At 35.0% G+C, this 16995-nt stretch overlaps 1 protein-coding gene and 1 long non-coding RNA gene across 5 annotated transcripts in view; one reads left to right on the forward strand and one right to left on the reverse strand.

The window, feature by feature from the left end:
• The window catches only part of ROCK1 (Rho associated coiled-coil containing protein kinase 1), a 162384-nt gene that overhangs the window by 15469 nt on the left and 129920 nt on the right, over positions 1-16995 (reverse strand). For all 4 annotated transcript variants that reach the window (XM_060613398.3, XM_060613397.2, XM_060613396.2 and 1 more), the window contains 6 exons: positions 15691-15785; positions 7411-7576; positions 6091-6184; positions 5556-5644; positions 2440-2628; positions 1427-1586 (listed from right to left, as the gene is read on the reverse strand). In XM_060613398.3, coding sequence (XP_060469381.1) covers positions 1427-1586; positions 2440-2628; positions 5556-5644; positions 6091-6184; positions 7411-7576; positions 15691-15785 — 793 coding nt within the window. The remainder of the gene's footprint in view (positions 1-1426; positions 1587-2439; positions 2629-5555; positions 5645-6090; positions 6185-7410; positions 7577-15690; positions 15786-16995) is intronic.
• Positions 9873-16995, forward strand: part of LOC132665829 (uncharacterized) — a 47659-nt gene continuing 40536 nt past the window's right edge. The window contains exon 1 of the long non-coding RNA XR_009604298.2: positions 9873-9962. This is a non-coding gene — a long non-coding RNA (uncharacterized LOC132665829). The remainder of the gene's footprint in view (positions 9963-16995) is intronic.

Below are 16995 nucleotides of genomic sequence, written 5' to 3' on the forward strand. Positions count from 1 at the left end.
GAAAAGCGAAGGAATTCCTTGACCACTATAATAAGAAATTTTACTCCATGCCCTTCTAAGAGATCTGATTTTGGGCTAGAAAACACACAAAAGGAGGAGGGCAGGGATTACGTGGTATATAAGTAAGAGTTGAATTCACTTTTCACTTTGAGTCCCACTTTCTTGACCAAGAACAATAATACCATTTTCTAAGTAGTCTATTAAGTTTTTTATATCAAATTCTCAAAAAACAGTATCTGTTAAAATAGAATCACTATAATATAAAATGTGTTACTTCATAAATATCTATTAACACATTACACAGGAAATACACAAATTAAAATCAATTTTCAAGTTTATGGCCATGTAAACAAAACCTCCAAAACCTTGAACTAAGAATATGCAGTACTATGTAGGGGGTACCTGGGTGGCTCAGTTGGTTAAGTGTCTTGACTTCAACTCAGGTCATGATCTCACGGTTCACGGGTTTGAGCCCTGCATCGGGTTCTGTGCTGACAGCTTAGAGCCTGGAACCTGCTTCAGATTCTGTGTCTCCCTCTTTCTCCCTGCCCCACCCTTGCGCGCACTCTGCCCCTCCCTCTCTCAAAAATAAACATTAAAAAAAAATGATAAGCAGCAGTATGTCAAGCTTGTGTGTGTATGTAAACATTTATATCTTTAAAATTTGTAATGCATGTTTTAACATTTATAACCTATTCACTTCTAAACTGAACATGTATTATGTGTATTGCTTATCTCTGTTAAAAAGACATAAATGTACTATAACTTACCCTACACTAAATCCAAGAATTTTAATTGATTCTCAACTGGGAGAAAAAAAAAAGATATAGAAAAAGTCTGAAATCCTAGATACTCTCACTTTTGCCTTTACTTGACTCTCTGCCCCCTAACTGCATCTCTCAATCCCTTTTATCTATTTCTCTAAATTCAAAACTTAAAGTCTGACCGAAGTTTATCTCTACTACTTTAGAAAGGTCTATATATAGGCTGGTATGGTTCTGATTATTAAGTACAGTTCTTAGTTTTTGCACAGAAATACATAAAAACAAAAAACCCACAGTACATTAAAGAGCTGCTACTCATGAAAACACATATAATAATTTTCTTTAAATAATGAGAGGTATAAGCAGCTTCAGCTTTCACCATTTTCAGCTTTTAGTTAGGCTGTTTTGGTTCAAAACCTTTTTCAGATTTCTATTCAGGTAGAGCCTCTCAAATTTATTTTAATAGCCTAAAATTTCTTTTGACTGCTTTTATTCTATAAAATGCAAACATAATCAGACTTTGGCTAACAGAAGCATAAATTTCTTCTTAAGGATCCATGGGAAAAATAAAATGACAAAGAGGTAGAAAGCTAAATGAAAGTAACATACATTAATTTCCATGAATGAAGCAAACCTGAATTAAGTAAAATAAATGTTCTTACCTGGAAGGTTTCCATCAGTTTCATCAGCACTAGGAAAACTAGCAACACTTGTAGAATCCGAAAGGTCCAAAAGTTTAGCACGCAATTGCTCAATATCACTCTCTTTGCTAGCCAATTGCATCTGAAGCTCATTCCTATGTGTACATTCTTCTACCAATTGCTATTTTTGAAATAAAGAAATCAAAATCAAATTTTCAAATTAAAAATTAAGAATTAATGGAACTATGAAGAATCTAAAACTACTAATACTAAAAAATTAGTATAAACTTCATGAATGTTTACTACCACAGATTTTGATACAATTGTAAAAAATGCAAGTTCTCTTCCTCATTAATACATTGCTTGGTAAACTCCTTTTCTCCTTGCTTTCAACAAATTTTGTTTGTATTTTTTAAATGTAAAGCATCAAAACACAAAAACCAAACACCTGTTAAAACAGTAGGAAATGCTTTTATGGCTTCAAATGAAACAGTTTAAAAAATATGGAAAGCTTCTCAGGATGGTAAAACCATAAATGATAGAGAGTCAGTGCTTGTATCCAAGTCAATCTAGGACCAGAGACCAGTTCTCAATTTTGTGCTATTTACAGGCCAGGAAGTATAAAAAAAAAATTAAGTTTGATATTTTGATTTCAGAAAAGTGAGTCCTGATTAAACAAAAAAATATACAATACTTCAAATCCTCTAACTTAACTGTAGTTAGTATTATACCAGTCATATCTCAATTTTAATCAAAAACCAAAAAGGCAAAACTTCTTTTTGATTCTCTCAAAGGAGCATCTCTAATCAAGCAAATGCTAATGGGTAAAAATTATCATGGTTAATAGGAAATGGAGTATCTTTCTAGTTTTTCAACATCATGGTTCATATTAGAGTAATAATGATCAAACTGTGGAGAGTATAAACCTGAATATGCATTTTTATGCTAAAAATATCTAGAGAAGATCAATAGATAATAGGTATAAACAGACATAACAAATTAAGAAAATAATCCTACACACACACAAACCTTACCGCTTGCATGTCATTCAGTTCCTTCTGATGTTTCACCACCATCTGGTTGAATTTCTCTCTTTCTTGGTTGAGTTCCAGTTGAAGCTTTCGATTTTCCTTTTCTTTCTTTCTCAAATCCTGTGTATTAGCTTTCTTTCTATCAATTTTAAAATCTTTCCGATTCATTATTTCTGCCAACTTGTTAACAGCCTATTCAAATATTAAAATATTATTAAATAAGGATCTATGTTGGAATCATCTGATTTAAATCTCCACTAAAAATGTATTTTCTTCCTCAAAATCAGGAAGGACTATTTGTGTGGGAAAATCAGAAGAACCTAATAAAGGATGGAACATAACTGGTAGCACAAGTAACTATTACTGTTTTATCTCATTGTTCAAATGTAAGAACCAGATTAAGTCTTGTAAAAATTTTTTTACAAAGAATTTTTTTACTGTTCAATAATCATTCAGCATTATACTGTACGTAGGCACTTTGATAGGTACTAGATATAAAGACAAAAAATAGAGTTATGCCTCAAAGGTATCATAGTCTGATGCAGGAGCCAGACAAGCACGCATTATAGTACAGAGTGGTGAGTTAAAAGAAAAGAGGCTAACAATGGTGCTATGGGAGCAGTACCTAACTGAGACCTGGGGAAGTCAGGGGTGGCTTCCTGGTGTACCTGCACATGTGTCCACATATGTTTCTTAAAAAGACAAATAAGAGTTGGATAAGCAAAGAAGAAATAGTATTAAAGAGAAGAGCCAAGGATGGCATTATAATCAGATGAAACCACACACAGGCAAAAAGGCCCAAGATAATTTTTTTCCTTGGGACAAGTAGGTAAGTAAGGAGATGGTATCTACCAGGCCATACTGAGGCCCTTTTGAATGTAAGAGAGAACAGCTGAGGTTAATCCCTTTTGCCAGAAGGAAAGAACATATTCAAATTGAGAAGTGTTAAAAGCATGTGAAATTAAGCTACATAAACTAAAACATAAGTCATGGTATTTTCTGCAATTATGTTTAAAAGAAACCGAAGATTTTTCCATTAAAACAGAAAAAAAGCCCAACTATCATCATTTCCATGTACATTTAGTCCTATCTAGGATGAGGAGCCCATATACATATTTTAATGGAGTAAATGCTTATTTCATTGAATTCATAATGCATATTGTTATTTTTCTAACAGTAAATCTAACATATTAAAAGAAAAATAAAAGACAGAACTATATTATGAAGAAAGTGAAAAGCCCTTGTAGTATCACCCATCAAAGAGTACCTCTGCTAAAGTCTCTTTTTTCAATCTGCTGGGTGTGTATCCTTCTAAACTTTTCCTTATGTATATAAGCTGATTACATGGATATTTAAATTAGAAAATGGGATCATGCTATACATTCTGTGCTGCAACTCGCTTTTTAAATTTAATACTATATCATATATCATGGGAAATACAATTTCCCCATGTCATTACATATATGTCTATTTCATTTATTTTTAATGGCTCCTTTGCTCTGTATTGTATGGATATATTATGATTTATCAATACTATGCTGATGGGTGGTTGGGTTATTTTTATTTTTCACCGTTAAAAATAATGTTGTGGGGTGCCTGGGTGGCTCATTAAGAGTCCGACTTCAGCTCAGGTCATGATCTCGTGGTCCGTGAGTTCGAGCCCGTATCGGGCTCTGTGCTGACAGCTCAGAGCCTGGAGCCTGCTTCAGAATCTGTATCTCCCTTTCTCTCTGCACCTCCCCCACTTGCACTTTCTCTCTCTCTCACTCTCTCTCAAAAATAAACATTACAAAAAAAATGTTGCTGTAGGGGCGCCTGGGTGGCTCAGTCGGTCCGTCATGGCTCAGAGCCTGGAGCCTGCTTTGGATTCTGTGTCTCCGTCTCTCTGCCCTCCCCCCCCACTCATGATCTGTCTCTGTCTCTCAAAAATGAATAAATGTTAAAAAAAATTTTAAAAGTTGTTGCTGTAATTACATTTGTATGTGTTTCTTTTGAGCATTTATGGAGTTATTTATACAGGATAAATTCCTAAACGTGCAGTTACTGGGTCAAAGAATATGCACATTAAAATATGTTATTCTGTTAATTGTTCTCATAGTTTACTCCCTCAAAAACTACACAAATAAATTTCCCTATGTTCTTGCTAAAGAGGAGTATTATATCTCTCTCATTCAAATGTGCCCATTTGTCAAAAAGATACCTCATTATTGCTTTAATTTTTATTTCTTGGTTTATGGTAATGGGTTAGCTTTTTAAAATTCTTTTTTTCTCAAATGTCTCTTACTTTTTTTTCGTAGAAGATTGTCTTTTTATTTGTAGACCCTCTTTTATTTGTATTTCTCTACATTTGTTATAAATATTCTTCTTAGTTTGTTTTCTTTCAACTTATGTTGTTTTGGGCTCCCCAGACCTGAATTTTAATGTAATAAATGTCAATCCTTTTCTTCATGGTCTATGTTTTGATGTAAAAGTAAGTACAATCCTTCTACTGAAGGATTTTCAACAGGTATTAAGTACATTTTTGAAGGATTAATCTAGTTGCAACATGAAAAACTGCTGAGAGGGAGAGTAGATAAGTGGTAAAAAAGCTAATATAATCATTTAATAAAAAGTAAAAAATATGTATTTTACCATAAAAATCAACTGGGGTACACAGTACCTTATGAAGAATTTAAACTACTGTGTAAGTTAGTAAAATGACAAGATACCAAGTTTTAGTAAAAATGTGAACTGCATCATTAAATATATAGCAAAATGATACAGTCACCCCTATAGTTTCTTACTTACTCCTAGTTCTTCTCTCTTGGCTTTAGTCAAGTGTTTTCTCTTCATTAAGTTTTCCTACTGTCAATTAATTATAGGTCTTCTGTACAATCTAAAACATGTTCTTACTAGTCAAATGACTAGACAAGCTACTTTCTGAACTCAATTAAAATCCAATTTCCTGAAAAAGACTTCTATATTTAATGAAGAAAGAGTATTACATTATTTGTTCCAGTGAAAAGATTGAACATTACAACCTAAGTTTTAAGAAAAAGTTCACAAAGAGCAAATGTTAGCTTCTGAATATATGATACTCAAATACAAACATATGGAAAAGGCTGAGAGAGAATGTATACCTGTGTTTTAAGGGTTCTTTCTGTACTGATGTTCTTTTCATAGGTAGCCTTAAGATTATTGATCTCTTCCTCTTTCTTCAGTTTATATTCTGTTAGCAAATTATATAAAGTGTTATTATATGACATTAAATTTCTTCATTCAAAATTAAGGCTCTTAATTATGCAAATTAGTTTATACATCATAACTTTTAATAACTTCATTAAGATAATTCTTTTTTATTGTTTTATTGAGGTATAATTGACAAATAAATTTGTAAGATATTTAAGTTATACAATATGATAATTTGATAGATGTAAACATTGTGAAAGGATTCTCCCATCAAGTTCATTAACATATCCATCACCTCACATATTTACCATTTTCTGAGATGAGAACATTTAAGTTCTACTAAGATAATTCTTAAGGCTACAGAAGCTATTTAACATATGAAAACAAATATTTCAAAAACCTAATACACAATATAAATAGCTAAGATTTACCTCTGAACTTGATTAAACATAATTAAAACAAAACAAAACAAAAAACCTTACATACCTTCCTCTGTCCTCCTCATTTTATCAGTTAGCTCTTCATTTTCTTTTCTTAATAACTCAAGATCTTTGGTTAGCATGCTGTTTGTTTCTTCAAGCTTAACAAAACACACAAAGGTTTAAGTTACATTCACTTTGCTAGTCTCTTATTTAAAACAGTAACTTCAAAAAAAAAAAACTTCACATTCTCCATAGATGAGGACAGGTCAAACGCTGCTTTATTATGAAAATGCCTGGTTTCCGGTTTAACATATGTGGATATAATTAAATTCAAAATATTTTAAAACAATTGCTAGCTTCTAAAAATTACTTCAGCGGGTGTGTATGTGTGTGTGTTTTTGTGAAAGGAAGAAAAAAATGTAATGGAAGGAGAACGACTACAAACTTGGGAAATTTAAATTTAGGTTTCTAGCTCTGTGATTCTTAGCAAGTCACAATGCTTTTGGGCCTCAATTCCTTCATCTGAATAATGATGATGAAAACGACAATTAAAAACATTTTGCTTTCAGTAATGTACTACTCATTCACCATTCTATGTATATTATTTCACTTAATGTTCATAAGAATCTTGTGGAATAGGTATTATTTCTTTTTCTTTTTTTTTTTTTTTTTTAAGTAAACCCTATGCCCAATGTGGAGCTTGAACTCACAACCCTGAGATCAAGAGTTGCATGCTCTACTGATTGAGCCAGCCAGGCACCCCAAATATTATTTCTATTTTATAGATGAAGAATCTAAGGCTTAGAGAAGTTAATGCACATTGCCAAGACCATGTAACTTCTTAAAGGCAAAGCTAAGATTTAAACCCAGGACTATCTACACCAGAGCACTTGATGGTAACTTCAAAAGAAGAAAAATCTAACTCCCCCTCCCATTCCCATAATCTATATAGAGAACAGTATAAATTTCAGGAATAGTTAATTATAGTATTGGTTTTCTATAATTAATTTGTAAATATCCATAAAGAATTTCTCATCCCCAAATAGTTTCTCTGAACTTTATAGAATTCTGGCCATAAAACCAGTTGCAATGTATTAAGATAATACAACAAATGAATTTAAGCTAAGCATTTCCTTACATAAAATATATTAAGATCTATAGCCAGAAAGAGAAAAAGTATATTACACTGAAAAAGAATTTCAGTCATTAACAATGGTTTTGGATTATATAAACTATTTTATACAGGAGTACAGACTGACCACTGTGTATAAGCAAAGTCAAAGTAAATACACATGCATACATATTCACCTTACCCTAACACTTTAGGATGTGGCCTATTTTTATTTAATTTTAGTCATAAACCTTACGTGAAAACCACACTTACCCGACTAACAGTGTGATCTTTATCTGTAATCTCCTGTCTATTTCTTGAGGCAGCTTTCTTGCTTTCTTGGGTCAATTCAAAATACTGTTCTTCCAGAAGCCCTCGAGCCAACTGCTCAGACTCGGCTTTTGTTTCTGCTAGATCCAACTGAGTAGTAAGAGTTTCTCTACAACAGATTTATAAGAGAAATGGATATAAAGAAATTCAGTTATTCTTTCAACTTAATGATATGCTTAAAAAGACAACTATATTTAAATAATAATAATTCATTGCTTAAATAAAATCCATTACTTGAATCCACTTGAAAAGTTCTATATAAATAATAAATTTAACCTCTCAGACTCTGAAAAACTATAAAAGTAAAGAACTCTTTAATTGTGTATCTGCTATTGTGCTTAACTAAGAAAAGTTAATAAAGCAATGGCAAGTAGTCTACTTTTGAAAAGGAAACTGTTGTGGATTAGAATGGAAGGTAGCATGGCACAGGAGAAAAATAATAGTCTTGTAAACCAGGAGGCCAGACCTAGACCCTTATCCCTATTCTATCACTAACTAATTGGGCAAGGACCCTGGGCAAATTTCTTACATTTCCTGGAGCTCAATTTAATCAAATCTGTAAAATGAGAGTTAAGCTAAATGATTTTTGAAGTCCTTTCCAGTTCGGAAATTTAATGAGATTATGAAGACTTATAAACAGATATTTAAACCACTATAAACTGTTCCAAGAATGCTCCTTGGGAATAACACTTTAAAGCTTTTTTGGAATTGACATTCAGACCAGGACCAAATCACTCCAATTTGCTTGCTCTTCCTGAAGAAGCTATCTTGGTCATAAATGTACCCCCCTATACACAGTAGGTGCTCAATTAATGTTTGCTAAGTTAATAAATGACTTCCACCTATTTTTTACTAAGGGAATAATACAAATGAAATTTTCTGTCTCAAGCCTCTCTCAAGAGGGAAATATATACTAACTACAGAAAAAAAAAAAAAAAAAGAATATTCATTCATTTGTCCAAAAAACATTTACCTAAATGGTTACTATGTGCTAAATATGGTTGTACTAAGTAAGACATACAGTAGTAACAAAGTCTCTGCCCTCAGGAAGCATACATTAGTGGGGTGAAAATGGTCAACTTAAAAAATGAGCAAGTAATATACAGTATCCATAGAGAACACAATAAAATGAAAAAGGTAGAAGAAGCTGTGCATGTGGTATTTTATATAGGGTGATCAAGGAGGCCTCTCTGCTAAGAAGACATGTGAGAAGAAATATGAAGGAAGGGAATGAGCTATGTGTATCTGAAAAGTGGTAAGTTGGAAGAAACATCTAATGAGAAATGCCCTAAGTTTGGTCTGAAAAAAGTTAGTGTACGTGAAGTGGGAGATCAAGGAAAGTTGTGAGAAATGTATTAAAAGAAGTTGGAAGAGATAAAGATCTTATAAGGCTTTCTAAAACAGTATACGGAACTTTGGTTTTACTCTGAATATTCTGTTTTTAAAAGATCATTCTGGGGGCGCCTGGGTGGCTCAGTCGGTTAAGCGGCTGACTTCGGCTCAGGTCATGATCTCATGGTCCGTGAGTTCGAGACCCGCGTCAGGCTCTGTGCTGACATCTCAGAGCCTGGAGCCTGTTTCAGATTCTGTGTCTCCCTCTCTCTGACCCTCCCCTGTTCATGCTCTGTCTCTCTCTGTCTCAAAAATAAATAAACGTTAAAAAAAAAAATTAAAAAAAAAAGATCATTCTGGTTGCTGTATTAAGATCAGACTGTAGGGGGAAAATGGCAGAAGTAGGGATATTAGTTAGGAAGCTACTGAAATTATCAAGATTGGAGATGGTCTGGATCAGGCTGGTAAATGGTACAAGTCATGAGAAATGATCAGATTCTGAATATGATTTCAAATTATAGCTAGGAAGACTTATTAATGGATTGAATGTAGAGTATAAGAAGAAAAAAGAGTCTAGAATAACTTCCAAGTTTTTTATTTAAACAACGGGAAATAATAGGATTGCTAATACCAAAATGGGGAAAACAGGGAGCAGCTGGTTGGCAGAGTAAAGGAATCAAGAATTTTTTCTGGACATGTTACAAATGAAATGCTTATTAAACACTCAAGTGGAGATGTCAAATAGATGGCTGGACATACAAGTCTGGAATTCAGGGGAGAATGTGCTTACACACTGATGCTATTTAAAGCCATGAGACTGGATGAAAACAAGGAGGGAGTGATCCCTTGGGCCCTCCAAACTTTAAAGGTCTCAGAGAGGGGAAGGGACAAAGGAGCAAAGGAGGTTAAGAGTAGCCAGTTCAATAACAAAAATACCATGTGGTGGTCAGAGAGGCCAGATGAAGAAATTTCATAGAGAGAGTAATGGACTATGTCAACTGCTACTGTTAAATAAGATAAAGACTGAGAACGGACTATTGTCTTTAACTATTAGGAAGTCATAAGTAACCTTGAGAAGGGTTATTTTGATAGAACGATGAATGCAAAAATTTGACTGGAATGAGCTGGAGAGAGAAAGGGAGAAGAGAACCTGAAGATAAATGGTATGTCACTTTTCTTTCTTTTCTCTTTTTAAAGTTTTATTTATTTATTTTCAGAGAGAGAGAGAGAGAGAGAGAGAAAGCATGAGCAGGGAAGGGACAGAAAGAGGTAGAGAGAACCCCAAGCAGGCTCTGCACTATGATTTCCGTGAGATCATGACCTGAGGTGAAATCAAGAATCCAATGCTTAACTGACTGAGCTACCCAGGTGCCCAGGCATGTAACTTTTTTAAAAAAATTATCTATTTATTTAACTTAAAAAATATTTATTTTTGAGAGAGAGAGAGAGAGAGAGAGAGAGAGGTAGAGAGGTAGAGAGGTAGAGAGAGAGGAGGACAGAGGATCTGAAGTAGGCTCCGTGCTGACAGGAGACAGCCCCATGCAGGGCTCAAATTCACAAACGGTGAGATCATGACCTCAGCCAAAGTCGGATGCTCAACCGACTGAGTCACCCAGGCGCCCCCGGTATGTCACTTTTCAAATAAGTTTGCCACAAAAGGAAGCAGAAAAATATGATGGCAGGTGGAAGTGAATATGTGCTCAAAAGATGGTTATTTTTTACAGAGACGTTTACCTGTATGCAATAAAAATGACTACAGAAAGGAAAAAATTGATGTAGGAAAGGTGAAGATTACTGGAGTCATGTTCTTAAGTAGGCAGAAAGGGATGGGATCAAGGGGCTGCCTTAGTTAAAAGCACATTTTGTCCATTTACATCAATCAGAAGGAAGGCAGGGTTTATTGGTACAGATGCAGACAGATTAGTAGGTTGTGAGGGTAGAAGACAGTAGAAGTTCTCTGACTTCCAGGAAGCAAGACCACTTGTTGAGTGTGAGGATGAGGACAGGTTGTTGAAGATCTAGGAGGAAGGAGAAGATATGAAATACGTGTCTCAAAGCATAGGGAAGTTAGTATGTTAGGAAAAGACGCAAAGTACTGCCAATGGTAAGTCTATGATCCTAGAGGTGGTTCTGCACTATTATACACAGGGCTTCAGACTGGTAACACTCTTATCTGAGCTTACTGCTTTGTATTAAATTCAAATAAAAGTAAGTTGTAATTTAAAATTCCAGAAAACCTATTTATCCCAAATTATAGTCCTATCCCTGGCTATGCAACTGTGCAAGAGAAAGCAAGAAACAATGAGATGGTTCAGGGTAAAATTGTCCACAATTACAACCATCCAGACTTCCTTCACAGCTCTCCATAATGAAAGACCTGTCTTTACTGACTCCTAGGGCCAATCTATCACCTTTATTCTCCCGTTTCCTTAATGAAATCAATTAACAACTTCTTTTTCTTCTAGGATGTAAGATTATAAGCAGGGACTTTGTTCTTGTTCACTGCTGTATTCCAAATGCCCAGAAAAGTCTCTGGCCCATAAAAAGTGCTTAGAAATTTTGTTTCAATCAATGGATAGAGGTGTAACTTTTCTCATTCTGATTTCCTTTCCATGTCTTTAAATATGCTCAAATTTCTACTATCTTTAAAAAGAGATGGCTCTCTTTCACCTTCTCCTCCAGTTAGGGCTCCATCTCTATCTCCTTGCCTTAACAGCCACGTTTCTTAAATTAAAAAAAAAAAAATTATTTATTTTAAGAGAGAAGGAGAGTGTGTGTGCGCATGTGAGCAGGGGAGGGGGAGAGGCAGAGAGAGAGGAGAAAGAGAATCCAAAGCAGGCTCCACAGTCTCAGCTCAGAGCCTCACATGGGGCTCGAACCCACAAACTGTGAGATCATGACCTGAGCCAAAATCACGAGTTGGATGCTCAACTGACTGAGCCACCCAAGCACATCGAATTTTTAAATTTAACAAATATTTACTGACCATCTACAATGTTCTAGGTACAATTCCAGGTGCTACACATATAGCAGTGAATCAGAGTTAAGGACAAAACATTTGAAAATTCCCTTCTTCACTGCTAAATTCTAGCAGAAAGATAAAAACAGCAAGTAAAATAAAATAAGTAAGCAAATTCTATAATATACTGGGAAGGGATAAGTACTACAGAGAAAAATAAAACAGGGAAGGAAGTACTGAAGGTAGCAAGGTAATGGGGTGGGGGATGTTTGCAATTTTAAGGATTATTTAGGGAAGGCCTCTTTGAGATGACAGTCAGACCTAGACCCAGAGAGGGTGAAGAGGCAGGCTGTGTGGATATTCAGAGAAAATGTTCCAGGTGGAGGGGAGAGCAAGTCAAGAAGCCCTGAGGCAGGAGAGTAACTGACTAGTTTGTTGAATTGTAAGGAGGTAATGTGGCTATTGTCTACATTCTGTCTCTACTTCTACCCTTACCATTAATGTCTCAATCTACTTTAGTATCCATTCTCATTACTATTTAGGAACTGTTCTCAATAAGGTAACTAACAACCTTAAATATAATGGACAATGTATTTTTAACTTGACCTTTTTGAGTATTTGGCACTTTAAATCACCTTCTCTTCTTTGAAATATTCTATTTCCCTTAGCTTTTATGATACCTTATCTGTTGTCTTCTTGTATTACTGGTGATTTACTTTCCCTTCCTTTGCCCATTCCTTAAAAGTAAAGGCACTAGAAGTCTGTTCTTAGCTTTTATGTCTTCTCATCATCCTACACTAGGAGTTACAACTTAGTACCTGAGAGGGTCAAATGAGTCCACATAAGTGTTCCTCCAACTCCCTCCAGACACACAACAATTAAATCTGGGCCAACATTTTACATAAAAATTCAGATTTCTGGCTTCTCTTGAAAAACTAGATTTTGTGGCAGCAAGTGGTTAGAACTGATATGAACTCCTCAGTTTGTTATAATATTCACAACTCACAAAATGAGCTAGTACCCAACTAGCTTCAAATCAGTTACATGTATGGTACCATAGGTTCATGAGTTTATACAATCACCTTAACAAATCTCATCTATCTCTGTCTCAGTATATCTCTGTTTCAGTATACAATGAATGTCAAATCAGCTTCAAGTCCTTACCTTTCCTCTGAGCTCTGATGCAATAAACCCAAGTGCTTGGAATCCATTCTTTGGATATCCCACAGGCACCTCAAACTCAATTGGTCTGAAATGGAAATAATCTTATCTCCCCTCATTTCATAAACTTGGCATTCTTTAACTCAGGGATTAGTGCTACCATCAACCCAAATGCCTTGGTCAGAAACTTGAGAACCCACCTGAAAATTTCCCCAACTTTTATCCCCATACTCCCATATCTACAGGTCCTATTGCTTCTACTTCTATTTTTCCCATGTACTTGCCTCCCCTTTACTGTCAATTTCCACTATAATTTTACATCTAGGGATGCCTGGGTGGCTCAGTCAGTTAAGTGTCCGATTCCTGACTCTGGCTCAGGTTCGTGAGATTGAGCCCCATGTTGGGCTCCGTGTTTCTCTCTCTGCCCCTCCCCTGCCCACACACACACTCTCTCTCTCAAAATAAACAAACATTAATTAAGTTTTACATCTAGATTTTCCAATGGCTACATAATTCAACTTCCTGTATCCACCAGTTTTGCCTCACTCTAATCCATTCTCTACTCTAAAGAGTGAAACTTTCTAAATTACCACCTTGTCAATCCCTAGCAATTTGTCATAGACACCTAACTTAATTATAGCTGTCTCCTGACTAGATTCTGAAGTACTGGAGGGTAAGAACTGTAACTTACTAATAATTATATCACTCACATGAATCATAGTACTTAGCACAATACTGGTTACCAATATGTTTCTGTTAAATAGATCAAACAAGAACAAATATATCAACCCCATGAAACAACATATCTGAACACCCTTCATAGTGAATGCACACAACCTGGGATTGTACAGTACACTGTAGATACCATACAAATGATAGACAATAGATTATATAATAGGGGTCTACCACTGTCCCAGAGATTAACCAGGAAAAAAGTATCTTCACTCCTACCTTAGATTCCACTAAAAATATTAAGTATCTAAGCACTGAGTGTCCATAGTTGCTAACAACACTGAGGCAACCGGACAGTACAAGGTACAAGGTAGTCTTCACCTTTCTACCAATCAGATTAGAATATGACTAATACTCCAGATTAGGAATGTCCAATAAAACTTTCTATGAGGATAGAAATGTTCTTGGGGCTCCTGGGTGACTCAGTCAGTTAAGCTTCAGACTTCGGCTCAGGTGATGATTTTATCATGCTTTGTGAGTCTGAGCCCTGCGTCAGGCTCTGGGTATAGCTCAGAGCCTAGAGCCTACTTCGGATTCTGTGTCTCTCTCTCTCTCTCCGCCTCTCTCCCACTTGCACTCTGTCTCTCTCTCAAAAATAAACAAACATTAAAAAAAAAAAAGAAAAATTCTATATACCTGTGCTAATATGGTAGATGCCAGCCACATGTTAACTGTTGAGCACCTGAAATGTGGCTAGTACACCTGAGAAACTAAAATTTAAACTTCATTTAAATACACTAAAGCTCGAATTTAAATGGCTATATAAGACTAGGGGCTACCATATTGGACAGTGCAGCTTTAGATTTAACCATGAAGCACAGAAGGAGGACAAAAATGTTCAACTAATATGGAAATGGAATCAATAAAATCACAACTGAGGAAAATACACAGGAAAAATGATCCAGTTCCTTCAACAAGTAAGTGTCAGGATAGTGATTACCCTAGTGGTGGGGAGGGAAGAAGGCATAATGAGGAGGGGGAATACAGTGGGCTTCTAAAGTGGATAGCAAGGTTCTGTCTCTTTCATGGGTGGTATTATAATATCATAATAATTTATAATTCATAAAACTGTACATGTTTTAATATTTAATGTATTTGTTCAATAATGGTTAGACTTTTACAATTTCTATATGGAAAGAGAATATAAAAATGTCAGAAAACTAGTTCTAATGTCTGTTCCCTCTAGCTATGAGAAGTTGTTAACACTTAAATAGCTTTAGGTCTTCTCCTTCTTAGGCCCTAAGCACACATGCACACATGTAACTTAACCTAAGAATACTAAGAGGAAGACCCTAAATACCTTTACCTAGCATAAAATAATGATGTGTAAATACAGCATGAACGATTTATATACAAATAGATGTTTAAAGATTGAGACCCTTGAAAACAATTTATTGTCACAGTTTAGTGAATCTCTACACAATTGCCATAGTATTAACATATTAAATTATTTTTCAACATGAAAGGAAATTTTAGCCTAAATTTAGTTTTATTTGTTCTGAATTAGCCCAATAAGATTTGCTATACCACTTTTATCAGAATAAAGGCACATCTACTCTCTACCTTTAAACTTAAAGAATGCTAAGTTTCTCAAGGATCCACATAAGAGTGAAAACATATGGTATCTGTCTTTCCCTGTATGACTTATTTCACTTAGCATAGCACTCTCCAGTTCCATCCACGTTGCTACAAAAGGCCATATTTCATTCTTTCTCATTGCTATGTTTTCACTCTTATGTGGATCCTCAGAAACTTAACAGAAGACCATAGGGGAGGGGAAGGGAAAAAAAAAAAAGTTAGAGAGGGAGAGAGCCAAACCATAAGAGACTCTTAAAAACTGAGAATAAACTGAAGGTTGATGGGAAGTGTGAGGGAGTGAAGGGTGAGTGATGGGCACTGAGGAGAGCACCTGTTGGGAGGAGCACTGGGTGTTGTATGGAAACCAATTTGACAATAAATATCATATTAAAAAAAAAAAAACAACTTAAAGAATGCTATGATGTAGTAGTGACTCTTGTTCTAAAGAAAAATGGACATACTTTTCATTTTGTAGTTCCTGTATTTTCTTTAAATTTTCTCTGTTTTTTTCTTCAATTTCTTCCTTAAGTTCCTTTACTTGGGTTTTATAAAGTGTCTGCAAAACAAGTGATTAGAAGAAATAAGTGTTTATGAGGAGTTTGGTAGTTTCTTATAAAGTTAAACAACATATGATCCAACAATTCCACTCCCAAGTATTTACCCAAGACAAATGCAAATATGTATCTATATAAAATCTTGTCAATGAATTTTCACAGCAGCTTTATTTCAAATTGTAAACAGATGAATGCAATAAAAAGGAATTACTATTGATACAAACAACATGATAAACCTAAAAAATATTTTGCTGAAAGAAACCAGGTGCTAAAAAGTACATATTGCATGATTCCATGTACATGCAACCCTAGAACAGGTGACAATAATCAATTGTGACAGAAAGCAACTAAGCGGTTACCTGCAGATAGAGGTAAGCAGAGCAGATTGACCACAAAAGGCCACTAGGAATTTATGGTGAAGGAAAAGTTTTATATGTTGATTGTTGTGGTGGTAACACAGCATACAGATTTGTCAAAACTCATCAACACATACACTTATAATGGTTACAATGAAGTATATAGAAATTATATCTCAAAAACATTAAAAGTTATATTGGTTTGGGAAAACATTATAAAGAAACTTAGCAAGCTTACTCATTTAAAAGATCAATTCTTGAAGTGAATAATGCTAGAGAAACCACTTCTCTTTTGGGTGGGTGGGATTGAGTGGATGGTTGAGAGATGTACATAAAATACCCACAAACAAGATTTATCAAACATTCTGTTAACACACAAATAATATATACTTATTATAAAACAATGATTCTTACAAAATTCATTCGGCTTCTGCCAACTCTATCAACAAATATTAATTTTTTTTTGAGAGAGAGAGAGTGCACGAGCAGGGGAGGGGCAGAGAGAAAGGACAGAGGATCTGAAGCGGGCTCTGCTCAGAGAGCAGAGAGCCCAATGTGAGGCTCAAACCCATGAACTGTGAGATCATGACCTGAGCCAAAGGCAGATGTTTAACCAACTGAACCATCCAGGTGCCCTTCTCACAACAAATATTTAACAGGTGTAAGTGTTAGACCTATATTGTGTTAGGGTGCTGTGGTTACAGAGTAAACTTCTAGTTCTGCAGTCCTTTTTTAAACTATCCCTTTTAGTATAAAAGATAAGGAAAAAAATAGTAAGGACCAGAAAACAGCTGTCGAGAACTATCCTTCTAAGAAATAGCACTTCTCTAGGAGAAAAATACATACATTTCTTATC

The sequence above is a fragment of the Panthera onca genome, chromosome D3, assembly GCF_046562875.1.
Source record: "Panthera onca isolate mPanOnc1 chromosome D3, mPanOnc1 haplotype 2, whole genome shotgun sequence".
Classification (NCBI taxonomy): Eukaryota; Metazoa; Chordata; class Mammalia; order Carnivora; family Felidae; genus Panthera; species Panthera onca.